This window comes from Pogona vitticeps, chromosome 9 (genome assembly GCF_051106095.1).
Source record: "Pogona vitticeps strain Pit_001003342236 chromosome 9, PviZW2.1, whole genome shotgun sequence".
In the NCBI taxonomy this organism is placed as follows: Eukaryota; Metazoa; Chordata; class Lepidosauria; order Squamata; family Agamidae; genus Pogona; species Pogona vitticeps.
In genome coordinates this window covers 19,031,818-19,057,725 of record NC_135791.1, presented here as the reverse complement: position 1 = coordinate 19,057,725, position 25,908 = coordinate 19,031,818, and the positions used below count along the sequence as shown (strand labels likewise).

Genomic DNA, 25,908 nt, shown 5'->3' with positions numbered 1-25,908 from the left:
ATAGAAGTACAGTGACTCACAGAGGAGATCAGCTGCAAGTTCTCTTGATAGTCAACCCCTTTTTCATTACCTGGCAAATCAATAACTCGCTCTGAGACATTTCTAGGGGGGGGAAATGAACTTGTTTCATTACTTACAGTTGAGAACAGATCAAAAGGAGACTAACAAAAGGGAAAGGAAATACTCAGCTGAAAGCTGGCCTGGAACTTGAACTCAGAGGCCGGGAGAAATGATGATGCTGGATAGGCAGTCACCCCAGCCCAAAAAAGTCCCCCCCCCAGCCAAAAACAAACTACAGACAGTGAGGTTGTAAAAACTCCAACAGTACCTCTCTGGGGTCTTTTACAATTGGAGAGCCTTATACAAAAGAAGATTTGGGGGGTGTTGATATGTAAGGCCTGCCTGGCACCATTCAAATTATGAAGAAAAGTAGATGAACCGCAGTATCAGCGTGGAATCAGTTCTAAGCTCCCCTGTGGATGCTGAAAATTACAGATATAGCAAACCCCATACATCAGTGGTCCTCAACCTTGGGCCTCCAGATGTTCTTGGACTACAACTCCCAGAAGCCTTCACCACCACCTCTGCTGGTCAGGATTTCTGGGATTTGAAGTCCAAGAACATCTGGAGGCCCAAGGTTGGGGACCACTGCCATACATGACATAGTCTCTGTTTCTCTCTAGTGGCCAGTTCTGGTAATACATCTTGGAAACACATATTTCTGGGTGGCTGGGTGTGGTTATTTGATATTTCAGGCAGTGGATAAATGAAACTGTGGTACTGATCCTATAGATACAGCAGTTCTACTGTACCCCCTAACTCAACACCACATCCTTGTAACATTTTCTGAGCTGAGTACATGTCCTCTTCGAAACTATAACCATGCGAATGAGGGGACACCACAAAAACGTAGTCTCCTAGACACTTCCATAAGTAAAATACTGCTGCCTCTTTGGTTCGCCTCCACATCTTCTATTTTTCTTTTATTCAGCATCCATAAACCATGTGCCAGGCTACTGTGTCCGCTGCCATTTTTTATGTATCGTTAGGTGTGGGGAGAAAAGCTGACTCTATTTGTAGTAATAATTTTGATTTTCAAACTGTTTTCTTGCACATCCAGTTTGTTATCACCTTTCTCTCACAAAGCGCCTGCGTGTGGTACAACGTCACCTCTATAGGTTGTGCTGAGAGGACTCAAGGGAGTTCTAGCATAGCCTGACACAAAAACGAAAATAGTTTTAATCTCCTGTAGAGACTGAGTGAATTCCTCTCCCAAATTTGGTCGCAGCTTTTTCTCAAACAGACCACACACATTTACTTGCCAGCATCATTAAAAAAGAGAGAGAGAGAGAGAGAGAGAGAGGAAATACATCTCTTTAAAAAGCAGGCCGTTTTGTGTAATATTATCGATCACAGTTTACCTAAATGATTTTATGATAATCAGGATTTGAACCCAGGACTCAGGCCTGCACAGTCCCAGGTGAAACCTCTCATTATTACATTATACTGACTCTCCAGTCAGGCTTACTAGATCTGTGAAAACGAAGCAATAGAAAAAGAAATAACAAATCATTGCCTACATTTAGAAAACAAGCATTATCTTGTACCCCCTGTTCCATATTTTCTAGGTAATCATGGTGACAGGAGATCATCCCATTACTGCGAAGGCTATTGCAGCCAGTGTGGGCATCATCTCAGAGGGCAGCGAAACAGTTGAAGATATCGCTACCCGACTGCGAATCCCTGTAGAGCAGGTCAACAAGCGGTGCGTCTCTAACACACACTGGCTCGGCAGCTATATGATGAGATATCAAAAAGCAGGTGCTGCACCAGAAATGGGGCTCTCAGGATTAAAGCAACAGAATTATTTTATTAGCACGGATGAGGACATAATTTGCCATCCCCTCAGAGGTCTTGGAGACCACCCTCTAAGTTTAAATGTAGTTCTCTCATTTGCTGGGGTGTGAAGGATTCCCCCAGCAGCATTGTGTGGCTGTGAGGAATCTCTGTTGCAGCATGAAGTATTTTGGGTTGCCTTAACTGGATAGTTAAGACCCATTAGCTTTACAAAACACCTGCTTTTCATCAAGATGAAAATTCCTAGAATGAATTTGTGGGTATGGTTTAGTACAGCTGCCTGCAGCATCAAGGTTATGGCTATGGAGGATAACGTGATGAACACCTCTTCTTCAAAATGTGCCACAACATTATTGTAAAGCAGTGGCATCTCCTGTCTTCTAGCCAGCCAGTTGTAGCTAGAGAGCATGGGGCATCCAAAGGGAGATGTGACATAGGTTTAAGGGGTATCATAAGAAGGTTTGGGGTTTATATGAACTCAAGTTCTTAAGCTTTCTCTGCTTTTGCATGCAGAGATGCCCGGGCATGCGTGATCAATGGGGGCCAGCTAAAAGATATGGAGAGCGAGGAGCTGGTGGAGATCCTCAAGATGCATCCAGAGATGGTCTTTGCTCGTACCTCTCCGCAACAGAAGCTCATCATTGTTGAAAGCTGCCAGAAATTGGTAAGTGCCTCCAAAAAATTAGGGACAACAGAATGAATAAAAGGAATGAACTCTGAGCACACACTTTCTAAGACGGCTCCTTGCACTATTTATTTTCATCCCTGGCTTCTCCCAAAGAATAACTGGTCCCTCCAGTTTTATCTTCAAATCAGTTCTGTGAGTTAGATTCAGCCCAGCAGCTGTTTTTTTGTGTGTGTGGTTTTTTTTGTTTCGTTTTTATTTTTTACTTTTTAAAATTTTTGCATGATCACGTCACAACTCATCGTTCAGAGATAAGCTCTAGCCGCCTAGAGTGGTTGAAATGACTAGATAGGTGGGGTATAAATACAATAAATAAATAAATAAATAAATAGTTTTTCATCTGTTCCGGAAGGCAGATCTGGCGAACTGGCAGGACCCTGAAGAGGACCGCACGCCACGGCAACATGTGTACGGTCCTGAATGCTCGTCTCTTGCTCTCCCTCTTGGCAGGGTTCAATTGTGGCCGTAACAGGAGATGGCGTGAACGATTCCCCAGCATTGAAGAAAGCTGATATCGGGGTGGCGATGGGTATTGCCGGCTCTGACGCTGCGAAGAACGCTGCCGATATGATCTTGCTGGACGACAATTTTGCTTCCATCGTCACTGGTGTTGAACAAGGTCTGTTTGGTGGGAAGCTGTACCATGGAAGAAGAAGCACATCCGGGGTTGTGCCTCATTAATTGTCAAAGCATGGTTCAGCCACAAGAACCAGCTCTTATTGGGTCTCATCCAACAGCTTGCTGCCAAAATGCCCACTGGGCAAACGAGCATTCAGGGCAGAGGTGGGCCATCTCCACCAACACTGCAATCTGAATGCTGGCCCAGTCTGTCTCAGTGGGCCATCGTGTGTTTTGGGGCTCCTTCTAAGACTGCCGTACACAAGTGGGATTCCATCCAAGCCCAACCCTACCAATGTGTAGCCTGTATAATTAAAAATTGTAAACCGCCCGGAGAGCGCTTGTAGCGCTATGGGGCGGTATATAAGTCCAATAAATAAATAAATAAATAAATAAATTAGGCAGAACAGAGTGATAGACTGAGCAACAGAGGCTAAGGGGGGGCGTGGCGGCCCCCTTCCCCAGCTGATTTGTCTCTGCCCACTGTGTAGGCTTCGTAGGTTGCCTATGATGTTCAGCTGCTGGTCTACTTGACTTCTGTATCTGAAACTGGGAGGCCAGCCAGCATGCCTTTGTACTTAAAACAGCAAGAGAAGGTGGCTGCCCCTCTTTGTCATGGTGCAAGCTTCTCTCGTCTCCTGGAGTTTGCTCAGCGTTGTGATCGATTGTTAGGAAGCACGTACACATCAGCTGCAGATCTGAACACTACTAGTGTTTTTATCTTCTGATGATGATGTGCCATTTGTGGTACCTAGTTTGACCCCAAATTTCAAAGGAGGCAATGGATAGTCCAGAGCTAAACCATTACAGAAGATCAATGCTGTAATTGTAATGGGAGACTACTCAAGATACAGAAAAAGAAAAGGGGGGTGTTTTAGCCACAAAAGCTGTTGGTTAAATCCTATTTCTATTTCCTTTTCTTTTTTAGGACGTCTTATCTTTGACAATCTCAAGAAATCCATTGCCTACACCTTGACAAAGAACATCCCAGAGCTGACCCCCTATCTGATTTACATCACTGTCAGCGTCCCCCTCCCCCTCGGCTGCATCACCATCCTCTTCATTGAATTGTGCACAGACATTGTGAGTGGCGACAACCTGGAATGAAATCTGCAGGGAGTGGAATAGGGAGATGCACCCATCTTGTGTGTGTGCAATGAATTTAGATGTTCCGAGTCATATTTCAAAGCCCACACCCCTCTTGGCCATACCCAATTTCTTCTCCATGGGGATATAGAAGAGTAGGGGGAAAAGGATGATAGATATTTCTGAAATTATACACGGAGCAAAGAAAATAGACAAAAAATATGACTTTTGTCTCCTATGGGCCGTACAATCAAGTCAATGGACAAGAGATTCAAGACAGAAAAGAGAGTTCTTCAAACAATGCTGAATTAGTATATGGAACTCACTGCCACAAGATTTAGGGACGGCCACGGGTCTCAGTGTGTTAAGGCAGGATTAAAATATTGACAAGGTGGTTGATACTTCTGATGCTGGCAAAATATCAATAGAGAACAGGTCTGCTTTATTTTAAAAAAGATGGAAGAATATTCAGAATCAGGAGTACAATTCACATTTTTATCCTTGTGCCCACTTGCCCTCATACCAAGCCGTGAGTGTGAGAAGAATCGTAACTGGGGTAAGATTTTCATTAGGATTGGACAAGTTGGCATATCCAAATCCTGTTCAAAGACAAATCTGACCTCCTGCCATTTGCATGGATAATGTCATCGCCTCCCGGTGCAGTTTCTCAATGATTCTCCCTCCTTCCTTGGGATCTTTGCCCCGTGTACTGAAATCCAAACGCTCTGAAGATCCTTTTAAGCATACAGTAAGCCATGTGGGAGCTAAAGGCATGGGTACAAAAACAAACCAAAAATCAAGGACTACACAGAGACTCGTTCTTAAGATGCCCTTGTTTCTCTCCTTTCGCCCTGCAGTTCCCCTCAGTCTCTTTGGCCTATGAGAAAGCTGAGAGTGACATCATGCACTTGAAACCACGCAACCCTCGGCGGGACCGTCTCGTCAATGAAGCCCTGGCCGTCTATTCCTACTTCCAGATTGGTGTGTTTTAATACTGGGGGCGGGGAGGCTCCTACTTGGGCAAAAGGGGGGGGGGGGAATAGGCTTTCACTGGCTAGGATTTGTTTCTGGACCAAGAACAAAAGCAGGGGGATCTGTGTGGGCTCTTAATTCAACAAGTACAGAACGGTGGGCATCATGTAGACAGCTGGGCCTCCAGAGACTCTTGAACTACAACTCTCACCAGTCCTAGTCAAGACAAAGAGGTCCAGTGGGAGTTGCACTATCACAACATCTGGAAGGCTACATGTTGACAACCCCTCGCTTTAGATTTTTGCTCCTAGGCCAGCATCTCTCATGCCTCAAGATTTTCAAAGATTGTGGTACCACAAGGCAGAACTCTGAGACAGAGGTCATGGGCCCTGCTCAGCAGAAGGATCTTCAAACAGAGCAAGGGGTGGCCTACCATGGCTTACAAGCTAGAGATAAAAAAAATGCTCTGTCTGGAATTGACTGAGCCCTGATCCTGTGTTTCTGCACATCTAGGAGCCATCCAGTCCTTTGCAGGCTTCACTGACTACTTCACCGCCATGGCCCAGGAGGGCTGGTTTCCACTAAAGTGTGTGGGCCTTCGGGCCGACTGGGAGAATGATCATCTCCAGGACCTTGAGGACAGCTATGGGCAACAATGGGTGAGTGGAGAAGAGCTGCCCCCGCTGACCTCCAGCCTTCCTGCCCCCTGGCTAGAGGTGGACAAAGTGAAACTCTTCAGATGTTGATGGACTACAATTCCCAGCATGCCCTACCACTGGGGATGCTGATAGGAACTGATGGGGGCTGCTCTTTACCCACCCCTGCCCAAGACTCGTAGATAAGTCTGTGTACATTCACAGAGGGCAGAATATGCTGAGCATGACTTCATGACCACTGGCCTTTTCTCCCCATCTACAGACCTTTGGCCAACGCTTGTACCAAGAGTATACGTGCTACACCGTCTTCTTCATTAGCATCGAGGTGTGCCAAATTGCTGATGTCCTTATCCGCAAGACACGGCGTCTCTCAGTCTTCCAGCAAGGATTCTTTCGGTAGGCGAGAGTCTTCCAGCAGATCAGACTCTACTAGTCGTGGGTGTCTGACGAACCAGTTTTTGGCACTTTCCTCTTTCATGAACTGACTTCTCGATAACAACAGATAACAGATTCTCTTTATTTCCGATCCTGACAGCAGTCGGAGTATTATTGTTAAAATTGAAGCAAACATACGAGAGAATCTTATCTAAGCGACTTCATCGTAATGAGTACAAATTATTATTATTATTATTATTATTATTATTATTATTATTATTATTATTATTATTATTATTATTATTATTATTATTATTATTATTATTATTATTATTATTATTATTATTATTATTATTATTAATTTGATTTATATCCCGCTCATCTGGTCAGACTGACCACACAAATCAATTAGAGTCTTTGCATCAAACATGAAAAATGTGGAAAGTAGTTGCAATCCTATACCCTCTTGATAATAATAATGGCGGGCTGTCAAACTGATTCTGACTTATGGTGGCCCTTTCCAGGATTTTTTAGATATTAAATACTCAGAAGTGGTTTAGCATTGTCTTCTTCTGGGGGCATCCTGAGACTGCGCAGTTGGCCCAAGGCTACACAGGCTGGCTCTACTCACAGGAGGCACAGTGGGGAATCGAACTCCCATACTCTGGCTAAACCACTGACATAGGTTTCATTGTACTCAAGGAACTTGCCTTTCGCTAGCTCTGTAAAGAACGGTATACCTAATAGCCTGCCACAAAGTCTTGTATATACCTGCTCCGAAGGATGCCCAATGGATTGTAGGTATGCGAAAACACGATAAGAAAGATGCTAGATAAATTATTTCAGGAAAACCCTTTCTATTAGAAAAGTAAATCAAATCCAATAATTGTGATAAGTTATGGATGGTCAGGTAGCAAATATATAGGACAGAATAGGATTTTTAAAAAACTGCCAGTTTATTAACATTTGAAACCAGATGTTTCTAAACTTTACATTTATGGTACAGTAGAAACCTCTCATACGTGGGATCAGCATCTGCTGATTCACGTATTTGCTGACTGAAGTTACTTTAAAAAATTAGAACTATTTATATGTATTTCCAGTGTGTATTTACCAGAATGAGCCAATAGAGGGAGCTAGAAACCATGCATTCAGTATAGCATTCAGTATTTCCACATTTTTCAGCATCCTATCTCACACAGATACCATCGTTCTTCTTTACTATTACATACACAAACATACGGACAAGCTTGAAGCAGAGATTAGCTCGGGAAACCTGGCTATTTCCTGCCACAGTTGGAAAATAGAGTGCACTTTTCTCAAGTCTTGAGTCTAGTTCCAAATCTGGGGACTTCTGATAGCATCATCAGGAGTCCTGAATGCGTATTTTCCACTCAAGCATCTCCCTTCTCTTAAGTGGTGACAGCCGTCGTCACAATTCTGCTAGACCTCACAGAAATCAGTTTTAGCCACATGCCTTCTACTTCCCGCCGTTGAGCAGGGGGTTGGACTTCATGGCCTTATAGGCCCCTTCCAACTTCATTGTTTTATGATTCCGTGATAACCAGCTCCGCCGTTTTTACTTTCCAGAAATAAAATCCTGGTCATTGCTATCGTGTTCCAGATCTGCATCGGCTGTTTCCTCTGCTACTGCCCTGGGATGCCCAACATCTTCAACTTTATGCCCATACGGTAAGTACGTGTGCATATCCATGCTGCATGACCCAAGCTCTTAAGGTAGAACATGGCAGAAGAGAGCGGATCTGGTTCAGCCATGGCTCTCAGCTTTGTCTCCCTCCAGGTTCTTAGACCAAAACTTCCAGAATTCCAGACTGTTGGCCATGATGTTGGCATGTCCATAATGAAGAAAGTCCAATATGTTGAAACCCATGATTGGAATTAGATCACTGGTTAAGGACGCCTGTTTTCTTTTTCTGTCCACGGGCATAAACACAGCATGAAAAATATATAGGCTGAATCAGGATTGTATAAATCATGTAATGCACCTTGTAAGATGGTGTGTGGAGAATTGTTTCCAGTCTGTGGCCCCCTTCCAATGTGCCAGTGGCCCCCACAGGAGCCATACGGTCCCCATTGAAAATGGCTGGTCTATGAGATACTGTATAGATATTATTATTATTATTTATTTTATTTTATTTTATTTATTTATATCCCGCCTATCTAGTCAATTAAGACCACTCTAGGCGGCTAGATACACATGAGCTTTATTTATTTTATTTATTTATTAAATTTATACTCTATCCATTTAGACCCAAGTCTACTCTGGGCAGCTAACAATAAAAAATAGCATAAAAGCAATATAATAAAATCTCACACGTACCCCTTATCTAATGCATCTCTGCCCATCATTTCCCCTACCTCCAGTGCTCGTTATATGTGATGTCAAGTCAGAACTGACTTGTAGTGACCCAAACAGGGCTTTCAAGATGACATACTGGAGGAGTGGTTTTATCAGTTCCACACAAACCCGGAGAGCTTCCGTGGCTGAGTGAAACGAGGTCTCCTGGGTCTTAGTCAGGCATTCTATCCACTACATCTCTTTCGTTACATCAGTTGGACCTTCCTGTTTCAAATTTTCTTCAAATCTCTCCTTAAAATTCATCTTTTCCATGAAGTCTTTGCCATGACCCCATAATAATAATTTTAAAAGCCTAAATACCTGCTGTTTCAATAAACACATAAGCCTAAATCCAACTGCATGTCCTAACTAGAGTAAATCTAGTGAGTCAAAGGGACTTACACAAGTGTTGACTGCCATTCAGCATTGATTCATTAGGTCTGCTTGGGACTAAATTGGACTGTAGGTTCAGTAGGACAGGGAATTCAGCCTCTTATATAGCCTAGTGTACTATGTACATTCATGGTAATAACTAATAACAATAATATGTACACATATGTGGACATGATAAGGAGCTAAAGTTTGACATTATTATGGAACAAGCTTAGCGCTTCTTGCTAGTTTACCTCCATCTAGTTTACCTCCATCATTCTCCTGTCTAGCCTGGACGAGCAAGTACATAAAGGCTGCCTGTAATTCAGCACCATAGACAGCAGCCACTACTTTTCCAGTAGCATTTTCAATAAGAGAAAGGGGGACTCCTCAAGGTTATGCAGCATCCTAGATAATAAACCACCTACAATCTTAGTTCAGCTGACTTTTGGGCTAGGGAATGCAGCTGAGCTGCTGTTTTATCTCAAGCCACTCCAAAGCAGTAACAATGGGACTTGAGTGATTAGCGGTGTGCATCAAATTAATTTCTCCATCCATGAAACCTCTCTAGATTCCAGTGGTGGCTAGTGCCCCTGCCCTATGGCATCCTCATCTTCGTCTATGATGAAATCCGAAAGCTGGGAGTCCGGAGACACCCTGGAAGTAAGTAACAGGCAGGGAAGGGGTGGTGGGTAATCCATATAACCTTGGCATTTCCCGTTGGTGGTTGCTTCTTGTATGCAATGTTACAATGGTTCTTAACCCCTGCCCTTCTCCATGTGTTGGGTTGTAATTCCAATGATTCCTGATCACTGGCTGATGATGGGAATTGTAGTTCAAGGTACTCTACTGTAACTACAACCATTGTGCATAACCCATTCTTCCTCTCCATGTCAAACAAAATACTGTGTAAAACAGCTCGTTCTGGCTTAGCCAAAGCTCTGTAATTCTTGAAATCACATCCCTGCTCTGAACCTAAGAAATAGCCCTTCAGATGATGGTAGACTCTTAATCTTCATCCATCCTAGTTAATCATCATCAACAAGAGGAACCATAAACCCAACACCTGGAGCCACAGGCTTAACGCTTGTTTCAGTTCTTGATTTTACAGCCACCTCACTCAATCCCCTCTTTAGGCAGTTACTAGAGAAGATGCTAAGCTCTCCCGGCGACCACATTTAGAGTCTTCTTGCTCCTCCAAGGGTTACAGCCCTTGATCTCGGCACCTCTCTTTGGTCACTGCCAGCCTGTGATCTTCCACTGAAGCACCTGTGCATAGCTTCTCCGGTTGTCTCTTATGACAAAGATAGCACTGTGGGAGGGATCTAATTCCACAATAGGTAACTAAGGATGTTGCAGCAGCCAAATAAATCTAGAAATGTCAAGTTCAAGCTCTGAACCAAAAAAAGGACAAATGGTTTCCCATCCACAGCAGCTGAGAGGATGCGTACATCTATGCTGTGGGGCCAAGGGCTCTGATCTCACCTCTTTCATTCTGTCTTCCTCCAGGTTGGTGGGACAAAGAACTCTACTATTAAAAGCCACGCTTTCTGGAGACCGCTGTCTGAACCAGCCTGGGGGTATGAGAAGCTACAGCAAGGAGTTAAGGATACACAACTGTCCCAAACGCGCTGCATTTTTCACACCTAAGACAAAGCTTTATACCCCACTTGCCCTTCATCAAAACACTAGTTGGGGGTGTTGGTGTACAGAGAGGAAGGAAACACTATTCTGCATATGCTGGGATGGCAGCCAAATACAGAAATTGCCACAGGATACAGAGTTCCATACTTGATATCAATAAGACATAGAAGATAGGAGGATGAACAAGACTGATCAAGAGCCGGCATAGCTTTGTCTCTCTCCTCTGAAGGGTGGAAGTGAAATAAAATTAGATGAAATAACCAACCGAGTGCCAATGATCATTATTTACAAAGAACACGAGGGCCTGAGCATTAGTTTTTGCATTAAGCACAGGGTTTTCACAGTTACGGTTGAAGATGATCGGAGGTGATCAACTTGAGCAAAATGAGATTCACAGTCTCTCTTCTGATTGTTCAGAAGTATAAAGCCTAAAATTACTTTCGCCTTTTTTGCAGCCACATTGCACTGTTGGCTTAGATTCAGCTTGTGATCTACAGCACTTCCAATTGGTTAGCACTACTTTGCGCAGATAGATTTTTTATAGTCCAGTCCCATTTATAGCCTCGTTCACAAGGGTGTGTTAACAGTCTTCAGAAATGTGATACAAGGCAAGACCACTGCACATCCCTGTTTTCTTGCTTCTGCAAACAGCTTGCCCCGCTGGTACCTTCTGCCTACAGCAGGTCCCAGAAATAAGCTATACCATTGCCAGAAGTACTGTAGTTACAACACTCCCATGACCCATTCATCTGAACACAGGGACTGGGGGCTTGCCAGAGATGCAAGGATCAGGCAGCAGTAATGCTGAGCTAAATGTCACACAGCTCTGTGTATCAGCCCATACAGTAGATTAAAGCCACCTTATAAATAAGCTCATCTGTTAAAATAAAATAGTATTAGCCTGCTAAGAGGCTAGCAGCTGTGAAGGATGGAAACCACTTTCTCCCCACTTTGGCTCTCACATATTAACCCTGCAATGTCACCAATGTGCTGGAGAGGCAGTAAGTGCAAAGGATCTTTTCAACACCTTGGGTGGCATTCCAAAAAGATAGACCAATGTTGGGAAGAAGTGTTTAATGAAATAAAATCACAAACCAGTCGATTAATAAATCTCCAGAATTAGCACGTCTTACTCTTTTTCTGGGGAGAAATGAATCCATTTTATACAAAACCTTAATAGGTCATCTTTTGACTGCAGCAGCAAGACAGACCACAGCGAAAGGGTGGAAAAACATCCAGGGAGTATCAATTGCAGCAGGCTACTCAAGAGTAAGGCAGGCAGCACTGCAAGAAAAGTTAACCACCAAACTCCATATAGTTAAAGGGATACTTTGACTCTTTTGCAACTGACTGGCACCCTTTTATTGTTTATATGAATAGAATGGATAATAAGGGACTCCCTGATGCATACAGAAATTATTAGCCATTGTAGTATACTTGGAAGATATTTATAATTTTCCCTGAAAAGACTTATAAGAATTTTGGTATGACTTTGCCATGGAGATGGGAGGGTGGGAGGGGTGATGATGATAATGGAAACCACTTTCTCCATGACCACAATGAAATATAAGTTACCATCCAAAAATTGATTATTATTTAACAGACAGCTGGAAGAGATAAGGGTCGCTCCCTCTTTATCTACCATGACATCTCCACGCTGGTCATGAAGTTCTTTTCTGCCACAGGAAACCAGGCAGGGTGACGGAGGAGTGATTTGTCCCTCCACCAATCACCCCCTCACACACCGGCATGGAAATTTCTGTTCACCTATGGCGACCATGTGAGCTGTTAAATGCAAGACTGGGTGAAAGGGCCATACCTTCACATGTATATGGAATTTTTTTTTGTAAAGAGTGTTTTCACGAAGTATCCACTCTACTACACCCACTGCAAAGGCTACTTTCACCGGAACCCTTCAGTTACTACCTTAACCATCATCCCCTCTTAAACCATATCTGCTTAAGTCTAACAGCCCACTCCATCTCGCATCTAAATTTTGAGACAGCACGTGCTTTCAGAGCAAGACTTTCACCTTATTTGTCTTACTTTGGAATGACGAGAATCATCTGGAGGTTGGGGGCAGTTTCCCCTTTAACATGACCATCTGAGTGCCTCCAAGCTAAAGTCACCACTAAACTTCCCCAACTGTGTCTGTGATAGAAAGAAAAACTCAAGACGCACTTTCATGCCATTTCTGGAAGGCATCACAACTATGTTAACACAACAGCCGAATGTTTAACATGTGCAAGACGTAAAAAAACCCACAAGAATACTTTTATTGTTGTTATTATCTCTGCCGCTTGAGAATACAGCTTCTGATCTCACAGCAGCGAAGACCAAACCGTGTGTTGTGTGTCACGGCAACAAACGAACCAGGAATGCAGAGTTTGCAGCTTTCCCTGGCAGGAAAAGAGGGAGCTGCTCAGCTGCTATGCACCAAGCTGACAAAGAGGGTCAAGGAGCTGAGGGAAAGGAGGCCGGTGATCACCGCTTTAACCAGGAGGGCTGTCCAGCTGCCCAGAAAAAAGATATGAACAAAAGACCTGGAAAGACAAGAGGGAGGGAGAGACTGGTAAGGAAATGTTAAGGAATTGTAATCATGAAGAGGTTCCTGCTGCTGCACCAATTAGGCATCCTTCGGTCTCGAGAGATTATGGTAACATGCTCTGTATGGAGGACTTGGAACACCGTCTAGTGTGGCTGAGAAGGCCAATTCGAGAGTGACCATCCCTTCCACATCATTCCACTGAAAATGTCTGTGGTCTCGAAGAAACAGAAACATTTTCTGGGGCAGCTTCTTGATGCCCTTTTTCATGGGAGATACAGGGATTCAAACCTGGAATCCTGTAAACCCATTAAGCCGAGGTGGGCAACTTTGCAGCTCAACAACTTCTGCTCTCTCCATGATGGCCCACGGCGGGATGTGCTGGTTAGAGGGGCCGGGTGGCGAAGTCTACTGAAATCTGCAAAGCCACGCATTGTTCCCTCTGATGCTGCACAACGACACAGCTACAGCACTGCATAACAGTGCCCTGCCAAGGTGCCAGTCAGCCAGTCCTGCCCCTTTTCCCAGACTTCGTTCCACAGCCCTGCTCCCCCCTCCTGCCAACCAGCAGCAAACATTCCATGGCCGTTAGGCCACTAGGTCCCAACCTTGGATCCCCAGGTGTTCTTGGACTCAAACTCCCAGAAGCCTTCACTACTCCCTGTCTTGGCCAGGATTTCTGGGAGCTGCAATCCAAGAACATCTGGGGACCCAAGGTTGAGAACCCCTGCTCTTGAGTTGAGCCTTTTTTGAACGACATCTCCCAGAGTTCTGAGACCTCCAGTAGAAAAAGGAAGGAAGGAAATAAAGGATGGATGGATGGATGGATGGATGGATGGATTTTTATGGTTTGGTGTGGGATTCCTCCTCCCTTAGCCTGCTCATAAGATCCAGGGAACCCCACAGCATGAAAACCACATCACTCACCTCATTGGTCAACAAGACTTTCCATGTCTTAACAGACAGTTCCTTCCACTATTGGAAAGAAACAGCCTATCCCCTCCCAGCCCTTTGATCCCACCTCCACCCCTGGAACGCCCAATCAACTCACTCCATGAAGAAGGCTTTGTAGACACTGACTCCCAGGAGGAAAGTGAGGGGTAGCCGGTAGTGTTTGGGTAAGTCGTAGCGTGTAAACATCCACACGAGAGCAGCCATGGCAATATAGTGGACCTGAAAGCAGCCCAAGAAGAGAATTTTAGGATGCAAGGTATGGAAAAGGGGAAGATTTGGGATTGTTTATGGGTCACAACCTAGCATGCAATATATTCTGAACTCTGCTCTTATGACATGCAAACCAACAAACAAAAGCCCCACAAAGGGTGGCAGTGAAATATTTACCATTTGGGATTCTACCTAGCCATGCCCTCTTCAAGGACATCCCCCCCTCCCATTGCATCTTTTCTTCTCCCAGGATCTTTTTTCCATCCTTCTTCCACAAGTCAGCCAACATTCCACGGCTACTGAACAAACTCGGTTTTCATCAAGTTGTGTGTATGTGGGGGGAGGTATCCCCCTTATACTGATTTTTCTCCTCATTACGGGAATTTCTGCTAACCTGGATGTTTGCTCATCCTGTGTGAATGATGCTATCTCGGCTACCCAAGAATCCACATTCAGAGAATCAGGCCACTATTAAGAGGTGATTGCTATCTGCTAAGTCACCTCTGATGAAAGCATGACTTCCAAAATATTATTACTATCTACCCCTTTCCGTTTTGCAAAGTCAAGGTTATGGTTTCCTTTAACAGAGTCACTCCATCTCATATTTTGGCTTCTCCCCTTCCTTAAGTATCGGTGATTAAAATGCCAGGTGGTCTGTTCTAAAAACCCTATGGATGAGCTACATAATCTGTCTGTCTTTGCATATAGCAAATTAAAACTAGTTCAGTCTCAGTGGTTCAAATTCTTTTAAAAACCCAGCTACAAGTGAAATCAGAATTTAATCAAACTTTCACTTGTATCTGAATTCATCTGTAAAAATATGTACTGAATTTCACCAAATCACAGGCCAAACATATGAGGACTTGAAAAGCGCATTTCTTCCATGAGACATTTTGCCACATTGAGAAATAAGTGAGGGGTGAGGACATGAGAAGCAACAAACTATTAGGAAACACTGTCACCAAGTCTACAGCCCTCGGTGTTGTCCCCTACTCATATCTGGAATGATGATGAAAATAAGCTGATAACCAGCGGCTGCAGAATTAGCACTTACCAGACTGATGTTGGAGTCGATGCTCATCTGAATGTATTTCCAGTCAAACTCAATGCCACGCGCTCCCACCCACAAGGGGATACACCTACAGGAAACATAGTGACTTATCAGAATCAACTCGTGCATGCTATAAATTGTACCAAAAGAAAGAAATGGCAAACTCCAAAAAGCAAGATCCAAGACTTCCTCCCTTAGCCAAGGATTGAACAGTATTGGTGTCTACCAGCCATGAGACTTGGAAGGCAGCAATAAAGGAATTTTAAAAGATTATCAAGTGTAATGATGGAGACCAAGGCCATCCACACTCTTGTATTCCCATGTATGGGTTTGAAAGATAGGCAGTAAAGAAAGTTGACAGGGGAAAAATATGTTTCAAATGTGGTGCTGTAGGAGAGTTTTGTGGATAGCCTGAACTGCCGGAATGACAAACCAGTGGGTCCTAGATCAAATCAAGCCTGAACTATCTCTTAAGGCCAAAATCTTGAAAATGTGGTTCTCCTACTTTGGGCAAATTCTGAGAAGGCAGAATTCTCTGGAAAAGACAATCATGCTGGGGAAAGGTGGAAGGCACCAGGAAAAGAGGAAGACCATGTAAGAGATGGGCTAACTCTCTAAGGAATCCACAGGTTTGAGTATACAGGATCCGGGTGGGCCGTTGAGGGCAGGATATCTTGGAGAGGGCTCATTCATAGGGTCGCAATACATTGGAAGAAACTTGACAGCACATAACAACAAGAACAGTCATAATCATTTTCCCACTTTCAAAATTAAACTTAATGGTAAGAACAGCACACTTTATGAACACCAAGTGATGTATCATGAAGATTTACAGGTCACAGCCTGGGAACCTGCATCTGAGAGAAGTTTCTCTGAATATGTGAAGAGCCTGCTTCTTTTGTAAATAAGCCACTAGAAATCATGATCTACAGCAACTTATTAAGAATTTGCTCCCTGGGACAAAGTCCATTTCCAACCTCTGTAATAAGATGGACTTTGCTTGTGCCAACCTTTAAACATCCATATATACTTATTTAGGCATTGTTTGGGTGACAAAACTGTAACGTTTGCTCTAAACTTCCCATATTCTAAACTTACCTGTCAGAAGGGGAAAACCCAAACAAAGAAATATACAAGTGATGTGTTGATAAGAAGAAGATGAAGGCTAAGAGTTTATATGGGATGGGGGAAAATGTATACATTGTAACTTGTTGGTTGACAAATATACATTGTTTGCGTCTGTAAGTATACCCACATATATATACACATTTCTTTATATTAATCAAATGAGAAAAGCTATTCTACTTAGCAGATGTTTGGAAAAGGAGACACTCAACTCATAAAGTCAGAATCTAGTAGTGGTTTCATGAAAAAAATGCTTGAATCCAGTGGGTTGTTCCAACTATAAGAGAACCAGTGAATTTATGGAACTGACGTAAGTGTTGACTCACCATTGAGAAACTAATTCATTCTGTCAGCTATTCTAGCTGAGTTCAGCAGGTGGATTTTGGCCTCAGTGTAGAAGCTGTTGATTGTTTCAGAAATGGGAAAAAACAATCTGTGACCCCCTTTAGATGTTTTGCACGTTAGCTCCCAGAAGCCACAACCAGTTTAGCCAGTGGTAAAGGACAAGTGGGAGCTATTGCCCAAGATACATGAAGGACTAAATATCCCTCCACCGTGTTGATCCAGATGAATGAACATGGACTCCGGGGCTGGCAATGTTGTCGTCAATGTCTATGATGGAAGGGCACATCTCTCTCCATCAGAGTCTCCCATGCTGACACTTAAGTTTCTCAGATTAGCAACTTCAACTAGCATAGTGATCTGCCTCTGGCTCTCCAACCTGTCTCTTGCAAACCCAACTGACCTGGACATGATGAGTTCAGCCGTGGCCCATCCCATGGCAGCCACCATGATCTTGTACTCCCCTTTCCCTGCGTTCCGGGACATGACCAGGTGCAATCCGACCAGATCAGCCAAGTCCACGGTGGCTTTCATGAACTCCTGGCAGAAGAGAAAAAAAGTTCAGAGTCAGCTGTGTGAAAGGGAATCTCTCTGGCTTCAATGCCTTCCCCCATATCCTAAGACCAACAGCCGTCATGTTACACTGTCCGCAAAACAATTATTACAAGGATGAGTGCCTACAACAGGTGATACGAAAGTACTCGGAACAAGTACCATTACTAATGGCAATTGAACTACTATAGATTTATTTAAGTCTTTTAAGACAACAGAAAGCAACCTCCAGCCTAGGGAGAGCCCGTTTTGTGTTCTTGTGCTAATTTTTGCAGGGTATTTTTACAGCAACAGAGGAAATAAACCAGAGCACGAAATTGTATTTTGGACTACAGTTGACAAAATCCCCCAAGCCAGCACAGCCACATTGGCTAAGTGGTTCTGCAAATTCCAGTCCAAAAAACCCAAATCTTCCCCAGCTCAGAACATTCTGAAATAAGTTAATATTTTCATCTTGTTCATCTTTGCTCATTCAGAAGCTACCCCAAACACCTGTGTGCTGATCATTTGGCAGTCGTATGAAATGGCACCTGCTGATCCCTGCCCACTGCACAGAACTGAACTTACTCCAACAAAGTCATAAGCACCTGCGCCACCCTCCCAGGTGGGAAAGAATGTTGCTAAAAACAGCATCTGTAAGAGAGAGAGAGAGACAGACAGACAGGTCAGCAACACAGGAAGCATAAAAGGCTAATGTACATACAGTACTCAGCCCAACAGATAGTAATGGTCTTGTTCAGTCTTCAGGACCATTCTTAGCCTGGTAGCCAAGATTTAAAAAAATCTGATGGTAACTGACAATTACTGCTCCTGACTTTCAACCAAACTGATTTATTTTAGAAGTAATCAATTTCATGTTAATTTGTAACTATTTGTTTATTTACTTGCTTGCTATGTTAAAGCAAAGAAAGAAAGAAAGAAGGAAAGAAGGAAAGAAAGGCAGGCAGGCAGGCAGGCAGGCAGGCAGGCAGACAATTTGAATTGTTCAGGCTTTGTATGTTCTCCGTCTTTGTGAATGCTTTTGTTGTATGTACAGCTTCATTTAGAATCAAAACATCCACTTTAAAGTTGCTCACTAGCTCAAAGGTTTTACAAAAAAAAGCATTAGAAGCACCTCCATGGTCCTTTGCAATGGGCCTCACAGACCTCACCTCCTGGCTTACACTGCTTTCCTTACTTTCAAGGATAGGAAAGAAGCAACCCAATACCTTACAGAGTTGAACAAAGAGATAGGTGGCTCCAGCCTGGACACATCTCCAGAAGGCATTATATTCTGACCTGAAAGAGTTGGAAATAAAGGGAGGGGTATGTCAGACGATCTATGCTTAAGGAGACAACACAGCTGCCCTATTTCTAAAGCACTATGCTAATCCCTCTTATCTAATCATCATCTTCATCATCATCATGCACCATCAAATCAATTGTGCCTTAAGCTATGAGAAAAGAAGACTGAGGGGTGATACGATAGTATTTTTCAAATACTTGAAAGGCTGTCATGCAGAGGAGGGGCAGAATCAGTTCTCGATCAACTCAGAGCACAGGACATGCAACAATGGGCTCAAGCTACAAGAAGTCAGATTTCAGTTGAATATCAGGAAAAAGTTCCCAACTGTTAGAGAAGTACAGCAATGGAATGAATTACCTCAAGAGTGCTCCAACACTGGAGGCATTTAAGAGAAATTTAGGCAACCACCTGACAAATACCCTTTGATTTGGATTCCTGCCTTGAGCAGGGGGTTGGACTTGATGACCTTATAGCCCCCCTTCCAACTTCATGATTCTATGAGAACCACCAGAATAAGAGACTGGCAAACACTGCCGAATACTATATATCATGAGTACTCTATACCTAGGAAACGGAGGGAATTTCAGTCATGGAACTTTGGATGAAAAGACACATCTTCTGGGGGAAAAAATCCCTCTCTCCTATTAGAAGTACAAAGGCTTGCCATCTTTCTCCTGTAGCTAAAGTAATGCCAAATCAGTTTTCCCAGACCCCCTAGATTACTCTTCTGCTTTCAGTTGAAAGGTGCTATCCAGTAAACACTATTAAAATACAATTCATCTGCTCCCTCAGGAAGCAAAACCTCAGGAAGCAAAAGTTTTGGGTGAAACTCAAAATCTCAATCTCAGCCTGAACATAACCTCCCTGTATCAACACCACCACCTTATCACTATTTTCATCCATCTCTTCCCCCTCCTCAGAACTTACAGGCCACTGCATTTGTAGGTGATGAAATACGGGAAGTAGGCCAGGGCGAAGCAATTCCCAAAATGGAAGAGGGTCATCTCGGTGCCAGGCTAGTTGGGTGAAGGCTCAGAACTGGGACCCGGAGGTGGCCTTCTCTCCACCATAGGGCGTTCCTTGGGAAAGGAGGAGACAAAGAGGGTTACAAAAGAAGAAGAAGCACAGACATGAATCAGGAGCACTGTGTCTGCCACACACCCTGACCTCCCCAGAGGCCTCATCCTGCACATACCCATGTAATCTGGCTTCCAGCCCAAAGCTAGAACAACAAGAAGATGGGACATGGGATATCTCGGTTCCAGTCCCCACTGGCCAATTTCTGGACCAGTCACTTCCACTCTGTCCCAGTCTGCCCCCCCCCCAGGTCCTGAGTTGTTACATGACTAAGGCAGGGAGGAAGAGAACCAGGCACCCCCCATTTGAACCCACTTGAGGAAAACTGAGACTAAGTATAGCTAGGACAGGGATTCATCAAAGGCTAAGGTGGTCCATCTTCCTTCCTGGCAACAGGATACCACTCACTTCCCTGGGAGTAAGTGCGGTCGAACTTACTGGCCGCTGCTGGTTTGCCCCTTGCAACAGCCCTCCCTGCCCATCGGGATGGGTTAACTCGTGACTTGCCGGCTTCAAGGGCTTTTTGGGGGGGCGGGAGTAGGGGGTTGGTGGGACTGCATCTTCTCCCCCATGTTTCCTCGCTACAGTGGCTAAGGCCGATGGATGATGTAGTTCATCGGCTAAGGCCGATGGATGACGTACTTACAGTAAATGGTAAGCACCTCGGGGCAGAAACCTACCCTTCGCTCACATCACTTTGAAACCACCACGTGCAACACCGCATACAGGAGTCAAATAATAACACCAAGACAAAGAGAACCCAGTCGCCTTCTAGATGAACCTCCCTCTCCGCTCACTACATAGCCCATCGTCCTTCCCGTAACCCCTCTTTCTCCCCAGTGCGCGCGGATACTCACTGAATCCACACGTCTTCCCTTCCTATCCCATTCGCGCATGCGTCCTGAGACACCGCGGCGTCCTAATTGCATTGTGGGGATTGTAGTTCTCGCCTGTGTCCTTCCCCCGCTTCTTCCGCCTTCCATAGGGCGAACGAAAGCAATACGATTCCCCACAGTGCATTGCGCCAAGGCGGAGGAGGGAACAGAGATGGAGCTTCAGAGCAGTGCATTCTGGGAACTACCGTGTGTTGTCATCGCAACACGGATCTGCATTGCATGGCGGGAATTGTATTTCTTGGGAGTCCTAGCTTTCAATTAATGCATTGGAGATTAGGAAAACGGGTTTTTTTGTTTGTTTGTTTGTTTTGCAGAAACTGCGGTTACAAACGGGCGCTATGCTTTCTAGTGACGCGAGGAGGGATGTATAAAAAAGCCACAGTGCATTTCTCTTTTCTGCATCGACATAGATAAATGCCAACTGCAAATAATATTTTGTTCTTCTGATGAAGAAAAATTCAGTTTTGTTTTGCGAAGCTGCAGTGGCGTTTCCCAGGGGATAAACTCCATGGAATTCAGGAGGACTTATTTCTGAGTAGCAAAGCAGAGGGCTCCAAAAAATTCAAAACAGGCACAAATAAATCACACCAGTTCTAAGGGTAGGTTGTTAATCCAACAGCATTTCAATTCCTGAGGTTTCAGGGTGATGAGAGGATGATAGGACGTCAGCCCTTATATCTACAGATGGCCCTTGTGTACTGAATGCAGCATTAAGTGTGTGTACCTGCTTATGTAGAGAATTATGTAGAGAAACATCTTATGCGCAATGTACAGACAAAAACCTTTGCATTTGAGCCTGGGAACCCCGTTGCCAGCTGGGAATGGAGATTAAATGAATGCTCAAAACTGGATGTCACATTTTTCCAGTCTAGCATTGTCTGCGTTGCTAGTTTTCTTTCTCACAATCAGCCTTTCCAAAGTTTAAAGACAGCTAAACCCACCCTAGTGTAGCCAGATGTTCCTCACTGAGGCCATCATGGCCTGTACAGGATCCTCCCTCCCTCTCTTCCTTATGCCTAATCCCATTACATAAAGAGAGATTATCTCTGACCCATTTATTAAGGCGGAGATTGAAGGATCAGAGGGGTTGGGTTCGGCGTAGCACCACGAGGGGTCCTTCCCATCTTTCTGCTTCGGCCAGCAACTCTTCCCTGCCTGCTGGCGCAAACATTTGCTTCCACCCAGCAGCCTCTCCCTTGCGATTTTTCTTAGACCAGGTTGCTTCAAAGCAAGGCTTTCCTTTCAAAATCAACTACCAATTGTGTGATAACGTGCCCCCTCTTTTTTTTTTAAACACTCCAGCAGGAGCTTTGTTTGCAGAAAATGTGAAACAAATAATTCAGCCCTCTCCAATAATTCAGCCCTCTCCCCAGTTGATTCATCTGCTGGAGAAGTGCACCTGTTATTACACAGATGCAAATGCAAGGCCCTCCAGATGTCAGTGATGCTAGAGCTGATGGGAACTTCCATCTGGCAACACCTGGAGGGTCACATCAACCCCATCTTCGAAATATTAGCTGCCTCTAGAATTTAAAAATGAGTCTTTATGTCGTAAACATACTCAAAAATTTGTATCTGAAGCAGTGAGTTCATGTCAACAAAAACATGCTGAATAAAGAAGATGTTTAGACTGTGGGATGTCATGAGATTTTGTGTCCCTTTTTACTGCAACTGTAATTTTCAGAAGATACTGCATCGTTTATCACGTGGTTGTCACTAAGGTTTATTCATTCAGGCTTCCAAGACCGGCACATCGTGCAGCTGTCATTCTGATCTCTAGGTCCCAGTGGCCATACTTTTCCCTTAGAATCTGGAGCCAGGCCTGCCCACAAGAACCTACATATTTTGATATTAAGTTTTGACCTCTGATAATTATGTCTTCCCTAATCTGGCACTCATCTCCAGGGCTACATGGTTCCCAACCATAGGAAATATCTTCTTTACTTTTGCAGTAGCCCAAGGTAAATATGCAAAAGGTGACAATACAAGAGTTATCCTTGATATAAGAATAAAAGGTGTTAGGAGGAAACATATCCCAGGATCACTTGTGAAGTGGCTGCTCTGCTAAGGACACTTTATCTGCTCGTCTACCCAGGTAACCTCCAGCATAATTGTGCCTTGATTACGAACAGGTTAGAAGAATGCCATTTAATGAGGATGCTAATCCCCTAATCTGCTTCATGAGCTGAGCTAGGTGCATAGGGTAGGTCACTTTAGGATGTAGATACTGAGCGCTTTGCTTGATCGTAAGTGAGCGTAAGTGTATGCCATTCATAAAAAAATAATCTGGTTCCATTTTTATCTCCCTGTTAAAATACCCCATTGTCATGCTGACGTGATCACCTAAGTGGATCATGTGCCTGCGCCACCACATTCCTATACAAAGCACCACAATGGTAAATGGTGACCTTAAACGGCATGTGTCTGATGACAGAAACTGCCTCTAGGTGAAACTACACAAAAACACCATTTTCCCACAGTATTATAAACCTGATAGGGCTTATATAATAACAGTTAAGTGTCATCAAGTTGATTCCAAATTGTAGTGACTATCAGTTTTTTTCTTAAAGATATAGCATACTCAGAAGTAGCTTAGCATTCCCATCTTCTGGGCAGAGAGGAAACAGAAAAAGTTCTATATTAAAAACACATGTTTTCCAACCACAAACACTGAACCAACCCTGCCAGAGTTACTAGGATTCAGATCTAAGGAGGTTCAGAAATTAGAAGAGGGACTGATACTCCCATAAATGCATTTCTTTAAGTACTGTATTTGCAACTGTACTATCAGAAGAGTGTACAACAATGGGACTCCGAGCACGTTTTGACTTGTTGTTGTTTAGTCGTGTCCGACTCTTCGTGACCCCATGGACCAGAGCACGCCAGGCCCTCCTGTCTTCCACTGCCTCCTGGAGTTGGGTCAATTTCATGTTGGTCACTTTGATGACACTGTCCAGCCATCTTGTTCTCTGTCATGCCCTTCTCCTCCTGCCTTGTTATGTGCCACTAAATCAGAAAAAAACTTACAATAAGGCTTTTGCCATGAAATAGTTACCAAGTGGTTTTACCAGTTCTACACCCCCAGAAAGCTTCTATGGCTGATCTGGGATTCAAACCCAGACTTCCTCCTAGTCCATCACTCCATCCACTACACCAGTGGTTCTTAACGTGGGCCCAGGGGGCGATTTCATCTTTCAGGGGGGCGGTAGAACGAAAAGGGGCGGCGTGGGGGCGCTGGAGCAGAAGGGGGGCGGTAGGGGGGCGCTGGAGCAATCCAAACCTGTGAAGATGGCTGCAGCCTTTTTACAGTGTGCATGAATATATATTTTCCTCCAATCTTAATTTAGTTTCAGAGTTTTCGTCTTGAAAGTTTTAGTTCCTGCATTGTGGCTTGTTTTTATGCCCTTTTTATATTTCTTTTTGCATCTTAAAATTCGCTTGCAACTAAATCATTAAATGTTACTTTTTGGGGGCATTTCATTTTCTTGGAATTGAATTTTGTTTTCAGGGGTCATTGGATTTAAGTGTAATAAATAAATAAATAAATAAATAAATAAATAAATAAATAAATAAATAAAAAAGAAAGAAAGAAAGAAAGAAAGAAAGAAAGAAAGAAAGAAAGAAAGAAAGAAAGAAAGATATCATCACCGCAGGGAGGGGGCGATGATAACTTCCTCAATGGCTCAAGGGGGTGTTTCTTTCGAAAAGGTTAAGAACCACTGCACTACACCACACTGGACTACAGCTCCTATAATTCCTCACATTGTACATGCTAACTAGAGGTGTTGGGATCTGTTCGCCAAAAATATCTGGCAAAGTTGTTCACGCTAAATTAGATTCTATTTCTTTTAAATGTAATAGACTAAGGGTGGTAAAGCAAAACCCCATATGTTGCTGTACTACGACACCCATCATCCCTGGTCAGCATAATCAATATTGATGACATTGCACACCTGTAACACTTGGAAAGCTGCATGTCGACCTGTCACAGAATAACAGCATTAGAAAGGCCCATCAAAATTACTCCATTCTAATCCAGCGGCTTGCCCTACCTGTTGACTTGAGTCAATCACCAGCTACCATCAAGACAGCTTCCGTTTCAAACCGGACGGTAGGCCTATCCATGGCACGAAGCTTGCCAACTGGGCCTTTCCCCAAAGGTGAGTGCAATTCGGGTCAGTAAGGTCTGAGACCTGTGGGTGGGATGCCCCGAGAGGAGGATGGGATTTGTAGTTCAAATAAACTGAAACATGCATCCCTACCTGAAACCTTCTGTATGTAAAGCATTTGCTTTATCATTGAGCTACACGGTTCTCCATTAGAGTCTGTTGTCGAATGCACTAGTACAAAAGAAATGCATGCAGCTCAAGCACAAGCAGAGACCAGCTGCACTACTGAAAAACACTCAAGCTGGATCAAGGCACCTCCCTCCTTCATCTGACCTGGTTGGATAATTCCTTCCTTGCCCTTCTTAAAGAGGACTCCCCACTTAAGCTTATCCTTCCTGTGCACAACAGCCCCAGAGCTGAGTCTGTCCCTTCTGCTTCCTTCCTCGTTTCTCAATCTCAGAATTTCTTCAATGAGATTTTTGTGTTTTTTTTTTAAAGTTACAGCAGGGATGCTATGAGTGCTGTAGGGAACGTTCTCAGCTCTTCTTCCAGAAAAGGAAAGGTGAAGAGATGCTCACTTGCTTTCTTCTTTCACCCTGGCTTCTTATATCTCTTGTGTTTCAGATAACACCCTTTCCCTTGCAACAACGGAACCCAGTGGAAAGCGTGCTTGTGTTGCTTTGCCGTCCTGAAAATCTGGACAAAGGAAATAACTAAGAACTGGATATTCACCCAGGTTGTAATCCTGCAAGAACAGCAGCCGTTCGGATTTCCAGTTTTTGCAAGCAAAAGAAGATGCCGTGAAGTGCTTCACCCGTTAGAGGAGAGCTGGGCAACATGAAGCCCTAAGGGGGCATCCATTGATGCCCCCAAAGCCACTCCACCACTTCCCATTATCCACATTTCCATTTCAGGAGGCCTCTAGGAATGGGTTTTTGCATCAGCTGCCTTGAGGGGGTCCTCTAAAGCTCCCCGATTCCCATTTGCCTCTAATCGGTCCAACCCTGCCCTCAGACCCTCAAAAAGTCTCAAGGGAATCCCAGCCTTTTACTCTCTCTACATCAGGGGTGGGCAAAGAGATATTCACAGGCCACATGTAGCCCCTCAGGGGGATTTTTGCAGCCCCCAAGGCCACCTG

General features: G+C 44.0%; 2 protein-coding genes across 5 annotated transcripts in view; one reads left to right on the top strand and one right to left on the bottom strand.

The window, feature by feature from the left end:
• ATP4A (ATPase H+/K+ transporting subunit alpha) overlaps positions 1-10,888 on the top strand; it is a 31,233-nt gene extending 20,345 nt beyond the window's left edge. The window contains exons 14-23 of the mRNA XM_072979720.2: positions 1,629-1,765; positions 2,371-2,521; positions 2,993-3,161; positions 4,089-4,243; positions 5,104-5,227; positions 5,732-5,877; positions 6,137-6,270; positions 7,840-7,941; positions 9,552-9,643; positions 10,490-10,888. Of these exons, the coding sequence (XP_072835821.2) occupies positions 1,629-1,765; positions 2,371-2,521; positions 2,993-3,161; positions 4,089-4,243; positions 5,104-5,227; positions 5,732-5,877; positions 6,137-6,270; positions 7,840-7,941; positions 9,552-9,643; positions 10,490-10,518 (1,239 nt within the window). The 3' untranslated portion in view covers positions 10,519-10,888. The remainder of the gene's footprint in view (positions 1-1,628; positions 1,766-2,370; positions 2,522-2,992; positions 3,162-4,088; positions 4,244-5,103; positions 5,228-5,731; positions 5,878-6,136; positions 6,271-7,839; positions 7,942-9,551; positions 9,644-10,489) is intronic.
• Positions 10,889-12,876: 1,988 nt separating this feature from the next.
• On the bottom strand, positions 12,877-20,811 carry TMEM147 (transmembrane protein 147). Of its 4 annotated transcripts, none has more exons than XM_020811876.3 (8): positions 20,623-20,811; positions 19,616-19,767; positions 18,612-18,681; positions 17,971-18,036; positions 17,255-17,391; positions 15,388-15,472; positions 14,221-14,342; positions 12,877-13,167 (listed from the first exon to the last, which is right to left on the bottom strand). In XM_020811876.3, exons 2-8 carry the CDS (start codon positions 19,690-19,692, stop codon positions 13,047-13,049), a joined length of 678 nt encoding a protein of 225 aa, XP_020667535.3. In that variant the 5' UTR covers positions 19,693-19,767; positions 20,623-20,811; the 3' UTR covers positions 12,877-13,046. The 4 variants fall into 4 exon arrangements, with proteins under 4 accessions (XP_020667535.3, XP_020667536.3, XP_020667537.3 ...); XM_020811877.3 differs by having other exon boundaries at positions 20,446-20,663; XM_020811878.3 differs by having other exon boundaries at positions 20,412-20,641.
• Positions 20,812-25,908: the final 5,097 nt, after the last annotated feature.

Excerpts from the sequence above, each read along its gene's own strand:
- TMEM147 (XM_020811876.3), bottom strand. The coding sequence starts at position 19,692 with ATGACCCTCTTCCATTTTGGGAATTGCTTCGCCCTGGCCTACTTCCCG. Across the intron at positions 18,682-19,615 it reads ACCTACAAATGCAGTGGCCT|GTCAGAATATAATGCCTTCT; the intron begins GTAAGTTCTGAG and ends CAACTCTTTCAG. Across the intron at positions 18,037-18,611 it reads TCTTTGTTCAACTCTGTAAG|ATGCTGTTTTTAGCAACATT; the intron begins GTATTGGGTTGC and ends TCTCTCTTACAG.